This window comes from Platichthys flesus, chromosome 4 (assembly GCF_949316205.1).
Source record: "Platichthys flesus chromosome 4, fPlaFle2.1, whole genome shotgun sequence".
In the NCBI taxonomy this organism is placed as follows: Eukaryota; Metazoa; Chordata; class Actinopteri; order Pleuronectiformes; family Pleuronectidae; genus Platichthys; species Platichthys flesus.
In genome coordinates this window covers 15,626,769-15,633,737 of record NC_084948.1, presented here as the reverse complement: position 1 = coordinate 15,633,737, position 6,969 = coordinate 15,626,769, and the positions used below count along the sequence as shown (strand labels likewise).

At 45.8% G+C, this 6,969-nt stretch overlaps 1 protein-coding gene across 1 annotated transcript in view; it reads left to right on the top strand.

The window, feature by feature from the left end:
* The first annotated feature begins 1,709 nt into the window (after positions 1-1,709).
* The window catches only part of dner (delta/notch-like EGF repeat containing), a 51,426-nt gene continuing 46,166 nt past the window's right edge, over positions 1,710-6,969 (top strand). The window contains exon 1 of the mRNA XM_062385239.1: positions 1,710-2,264. Within this exon, the coding sequence (XP_062241223.1) occupies positions 1,914-2,264 (351 nt within the window). The 5' untranslated portion in view covers positions 1,710-1,913. The remainder of the gene's footprint in view (positions 2,265-6,969) is intronic.

Sequence of the window (6,969 nt, the reverse complement as noted above, 5' to 3'; positions counted from 1 at the left end):
TTAACAACGCTATCGCCTCTCGAGCAGAATCTTTACCCACCACTGTGTTCAAAAACTCTTAGAAACCAGAGTAAAGCGTAGCAGTGGATTTAAGATGCGTGGGTGATGAAATAACAACCAAACCCTGGTTCAACACGTTCCCCGTTGAATGCTTTTTATCGACAACACTGACCTCAGTCAACAACACATTCTAGTCTTTCTTTACCCACAACAACAGAAAACCTTTGCAGAGTGAAGGAGAGACACTTTACCCTTTTTCACGACAGAGCAACAGGCGCCTTGACTTTGCTGTTTACCGCCGTGCCCTGTGTTCAGCGAGCCGAGCGACGCATGGAGACAGATTTACTGCACCGTGGGAAGATTCATTATGGAAATGGAACGGTTGAGGACAGAGAGCAAGGCCAACATGTTATTATCAACCGCAGGGTTTCATCTTCCTCATACCAAGCCTGCAACTACAACAACAGCACCTCTCCCACAGGCATACGACTGCTTGCAGCAAAATAAATTGAGGTTGTGAATCAGCCCTTGACTGTCAGGGAGGGAAACAAAGAGGACAAGGACACTTCTGCTCCTTATTGAAACATTGACAAACCACTGATCTGTAATTGGTTATTAAGTCAAATTTAATAAACTCTGACGACCCACTGCAGGATTTTGAACAGATTACATACTCAAGGCAACAAATCCTCCCAGACAGATGTTTCTAAAAATAAAAAGCTTAAAACTGGGGCTTGTCTGCCTCTATTCTGATTAACAACCCAAAACATTTTATTTTCCTTTGATAATCCTTTAATTCATGCTAATAAAAAGAATGCAGGTCATGAAAACAAAAAGTGGATTTAGTGCCATCTAACGTTGAGCTTGCTAATTGCACCCAACTAAACGCTAATCATCCACCCACGTCTTGCCGGAATGTAGAAGAACCTTCAGTGGCCTTCAGGGAACGCAACAATGCAAAAGACCCTCTCTAGTCTGGTGCCAGTGTTTGTCCCTTCTGAGCTACTGTAGAAACATGGAGATAAAACATGCTCCCTGTGTAGATATTACAGACTCATTGTGAAGCCACCACTCGGCAAAAGGCTGGACAACGTAAAGAAGACCACACATTAGTTTGATTAAGAATAATTTTATTTAAAGAAATTGAAAAGGGAATTTAAATAGACACAAACCAAATACTGTGGAAGCCACCAGCTCATGAAGTGCAGCCAGGTGAGCTGAATCCACCTGACAGCCAGACTCCACCCATCATGCTCCTGCAGGAAGAGGCCTGATCACAGATTTTCTCCACCATCACAAGCACCATGCCTCCTCCTACTCCTCCTCCTCCTCCTCCTCCTCCTCCTCCTCCTCCTCACCACCCATCCTCCCTCTCTGCCTTGTTTGAAGCCAAGGAGAGGCTATGGACGATGAGACTCTAAATGAGAAGTTTGCAGAGCTCCTCCACGACTCTGCACGAGGGAGAGGGAGGGAGGGAGGGAGAGAGAGAGAGAGAGAGAGAGAGAGAGAGAGAGAGACAGGGGTGTGCGTGTGGAGGTGGTGTTGGGGGCGGAGAGGTCAGTGTCGTCAGCTCTTGTCGTCACTGTGACTCAGAGACAAAAAAGAGCAGAGAGCCCTCCCCTTCTCCTCCAGCATCCCTACCTTCTCTCCCTCAGCCTCCTCAGCATCACTCCGTCCTCCCTGCGCACAGCTGAGGCTCAGCATCCCTACAGCCTCCTCTCTCTCTCTCTCTCTCTCTCTCTCTCGCTCTCTGACTCTCTCTCTCTCTCACACACACACACACACACACACACACACACACAGTCTCACACACCTCTCAGTTGCTGGTGAGCTTATTCAGCAACGACCTGAGGAAGGAGAGAAACACCCAACACAAAGAAAAGGAGGAAAAGAGAAGAACCAGGAGGATCAGGATGAAGGCGCGTGTGCTGTGCAGTGTGCTGCCACCCCCCCGCTGCCTTCCCACACACTCTGTCCGCCGGTTCGCCTCCCCGCTGCTTGTCCCCCTCCTCCTGCTCCTGAGCAGCAGCATCAGCAGCGGCAGCAGCATCGGGGCCGTCCCTTCCCCGTTCCACCTGGCCCCGGACACCCCGGCTCCTGCCGAGCCCACCCCGACCCAGTCCACCCCGCGCCCGGACCCCTGCGAAGGCCGCCCCTGCCTCAACGGGGGCTTGTGCCTGGCCCTGCCCTCTGCCGGCAGGCCGGAGGACACCTGGGAGTACACCTGCACCTGCAGCCAGGGCTTCACGGGACACAACTGCGAGGTAGGACCACATTCAGTGTGTGTGTGTGTGTGTGTGTGTGTTTGCGTGTTCTTAAGGATTCTTTAGGCAGACACATCATGCTTCATTTTTTTATTATTCTACTTTGGATATGAATTTTATCACTTTACTGCACCTTTTTATTTTGTGTTCTTTCACACCAGAGTCTCTAGAATCTGTTATCCTCCCTGCCCTGTCTTAAATCCCACCACTACCTCTGCCATCGTCTCTCTGCTGCTGCATCCAGAGTGTCCACCTGATGTGTGTGAGAATCCTGCAGCGCCGGGGTGTTTTCATTTGTATGCGTGTGGTACAGTATGTGACGGTATGTGAGAGGCGTTCAAGCTCCTCTGCTGCTCAAAGATGTTTTTTCTTCTTGGGCGCATGTGCTGCGTTGCTGTGGCAACAGGAGGGATGGAAGGTGCAAGTGTGTGTGTAAGAGAGAGAAGTGTGTGTGTGTGTGTGTGTGTGTGACTGATATGTAACGAATACATTCTCATAGACAGAGGTGACACAATGACACTAGACATTATGGACAGGACAACATCACACACAGTAGCACAATAGCGCAGTCATTAAACTGCATGTACATCATGAGTCTTTTTGAAAAAAAAATCTTTAAACTGAATGTGGTGCAAAGTTACAGGAGGTCATCACTCAAACAAACTTATTTTGTGCGCTTTGCATACTTGCTCACATTTGGTCTATTTCCCTCATAAGATCCATGAATATGGAGCAGCACTTGAAAATCCCTTAGAAGATCCCTTAGATATTGCTTGCATACGAATAGACAGTTTCACGCATTATTTATATGTTCCCTGAAGTTGATCTACACAACTGTGTTCCTCCTACTGCTGCGTTTTTTTACATCTCTGCTAATTCAATGACATTTAAGTCCTGAAACAGCCTCGATTTGTCCTAATTTTGCAAAAATCCAGCACCTCCGCTGCACTGCTTGAAATTCATCTGAGCTCTACAACAAACAGACTGTGGCCGAGCTTTAGCAGCTATGGGCTCAATAAGCAGTCGGGCCTGTGAGTCATGCTGGGGTGAAAGCGAGCGTGTGTGCTTGCAGCAGCAGAGAGGATAAATGAGTCGCCTGCATCATCGCTGAGGGGAAAAGACAAGAGGACTGGGTAAACTAGAACTACCAACAGGTGGCAGCCATGCCCCCTTCTTTTGAGTTATATTTGCCTTTTTTGTGTGTGCATGTGGAGGGAATGTACAGATGCACTTGCTGCTGGTGTGCAGGCAGGATTGGAGCTGTTTTGTGTAGCATTTAGCCCAGGACCTGATCTCCTGGTCTGTCCTGGTTTCATGTCTCAGAATAGAAAGCAGCTGCAGTCAGTTACCTCATTGCGCTCTGCTCCACACAAACCTCACAGGACGACGTCACACAGGCTGAGCTGAGGCCGTACTCAGAACTCAAATGTTTCAAATTGTCACCCATCTAGTAAAAAGCCTTCAGTCCTCTTCTGGTGTTAAATTCAGAAATGACAACATCCACCTCAGCTCCATCCCTCTCATGAGGCAAAGCTCAGGTTCGACACGGGCTCCCGGACGGATTTTTGTCTCTTGCTCCCCTGTCACTTCCCTCCCGCTGGTTGTTTCTTCTCCATGGAAACTGGAGCACTGGTGAATGGAGATTCTACAAGTGACCTGATTGGCTGAGCGTGGTGCTCGTTTGCATCCTCTGACCTCTGCATGTGGCACAACGACACTGATGAGAGAGGAGATGAGATGGAAGAAAGAGATAGAGGGAAAAGAAAAGGAGGGTGAGGAATGAGTTAGGGGGAAACAAGAAGGATGGATTAAAGTCATGTGGGTGTCATATCGATAAGTTTGCTTCTGCTTGTCACTGTCTACATCCATACTACTATATTTTCATTTCAAAACGGCGTTTTCAAACTAAAATGATCTCAGTCCACATGAGTGTGGTGGCTCCGAATCCCTTTTAATCCCAGTCCATACTAACGCACCTGAAAACACATAATACTCACACACACTGGGCATGCACGTCCCGCTGGACACTGAAATTTCACAGATAATAGCTTGCACATATTAATAACTGTGCAACCGCTGTTAGTTAAGACAACAGAGCTAGTCGTCCTTCTTGGTCATCGATGACGTAAACATGAGTAAAGATTTTTGGAAGTAGAATCCCATGGTAGTCTATCCTGTTCTCATTCATGATCAGGCTGTTGAGTTGGTGTAGTATAGATATCATGTCACTGTCATTGATGACAACCTGAGCTATTTTAAGCTTAGTGGTTTTAAGGTCCGTAGTACTTTCTGAATATGTTTTATTCTTGTTTTGTTCTCTTGTATCTGAGGGTGCTGGTCACTCACTCAAAGGAAGGACTCAGCCGCAGGGTTGTGTTAACCTGTGCAGTCACCTTGACCTTCACTTGTACAAGGTCAAGATGTTGAAGAAGGTCTGAACAATCTTAGACGATTGTAGCCACCCGTTCCTGAGGGAGATTCTGTTTCCTCTGGCCAACAGATTTAAAAAGTCACTTATTCCTGCAGCCAAATATCTCACTGTGACGCACTTGTCTTTATTGTTACAATGTGGGTTGACCTTATGTGCTGGCTGCACAATCAATTGCCCCTCCAGGGTTGATAAGATACCTTGAAGGGAAAGAGAAAGAGCATGAGAAAAGGGGAAGAGGACAGCGGGTGAAAGGAAACCATGAGTCGTTTCATAAAGAGAGTTTTGGAGCTTAGCGAAGTCCTCTCTGCACTTTTATCTCAAATTCTTTGTCAAACCCGGGTGGATTAGAGTATGTTTTTTTTCCTTCTCTTTATTCAAGAGCATCATCTTTCAGTTGGAGAGGGTGAGCTGTCAATTTTAGAGGAGGAGAAGGTGTAATGCTTTCAATCTATTTTTTCGCTGTCAATCAGATATTTTGACGCTTGCACTCAGATTTCCTTTACTCCTGCTTCAGCTCTTTTCCTCGTCTGTGCACACATGAAACATTGTGATCTGGAATTTTTGCTTCTATGTTTGAATTCTTTTGTGCAACAATTTCCCCGATGTGTGGATAAATAAAGATCTATCTAATCTATCTAATCTAAGTCAAAGTTACCGACAGGATGCCAGGTGTAGGGATGGCAATTGACGCTTTCGTTGTGGTTGCGTTCCCTTTATTTCTCCGAGTGCCTCGTACGAGCAGTTACTTTAACCTGGTTCAGGCACTCCTGCTGTCCACTGCAAGTTTTCAAGATTATTGTATTATTCTCATTTTTGAGATAATGTTTTGTGGCTTTATTCCCACAGCTGTGTTTAACTTTTTTTCGTTGTATACTGCAGGCATCAAATACGCCCTAATGCAAACCACAGCAGCAGACGCCAGTGGAAAAAAAATCCCACACTACTTGTTAAACTAACTGAGTTTTCATATCATCCCGCACCTCTTGTTGGAGGCCGCTGGCGAGATGTCCTGCTGGAATTCACTGCTACTGGTCTTTCTGTAAGTTATTTGCTTCTCAGCTTCGAGCTTATTCATTATTGAGAGGCCTGTTGTGCACCCTGATGGATTTGGTAACTTGTTTCACACACACACAAACACAAACACAGGCACAAACACACACACACACACACACACACACACACAAACACACACACAAACACTAACATGGACAATAGGGCTGTGGCAGTGCAAAACATCCATTTGACAAGAAGCAGGTCCAGGTCCAGGGAGCTCTTTTCGGGTTTCTCAGCCATTCAGTGATATGGAAGCAGTGGATCATATGAATTTGCAGAGTGAAATTCGGTTTACAGGCTCAGCATCATGACGCAGAGTGCACTTTTTCTATTTGGAGAGAGGACGTGGGACTGAAGATGATGAAAGAGGTGATATATCCGAGGAAGCACAGAAGAGATTCAGCTTTAACTGCAGCAGACTGTTCTGAACTGTTCTGGTTTAATAAGCCCTCAAAGATCAAATCAGAGCTGGGATGGGCGGACCATTTTTTGATCCTTGTTATGATGTGTTTTTTGTTATATAAATCTCAGCTAAGTGTTTAGCTCATCACTCTTGGTCCTCTCCACAGCCGAGACTGCAAACTCACTCCTCTCAGTTTCACTCTTTAATGAGCATAATTTGAAGTCCTCAGTCTTTTAACTGATGTTTTCCCTGTTTCACTGTAAGAACATATGAAAGGAATAGTTTGACGTCTTGGGAAAAACACTCCTTCATGTCAAGAGTTAGATGAGAAGATTCTTCCCTCTCCCATCTCTGTAGAGTAAGAATGAAGCTATAGCGGCTCCTTAATGGACGACATTACAGCTCCCCCAAAGCCAGAACATCACAAACACTGGCTCCAATATAGACCATAAACCCCAACATGTTATTGGATGGGACATGTACCGAGATAAAAAAGTCAAACTGTTAGAAATTGGTGTTAAATTGGGTCCAAAGTTGAACCTAGAGGTAACTGGATAAAGCAGTAGCATAGTCACATACTGTACCAAGCACCACCATCACTTTATTCTTGAAATAGATGATTTGGTAACAAACATGCTAAAGGATCTCCAGCTCGGCAGATTTCTTGTTTAATCAGATGCTGAGATCTGAATAATCAGATGCTGAGATGTGAAGGAGGCGATAAACTTGTTACATATGTCGGAGATGCTATCACTTGAATTCCTGCTGGTTCAAAACCGTGCCGACCAGAAAGTGACATTCATTTGGAAATCATGGCT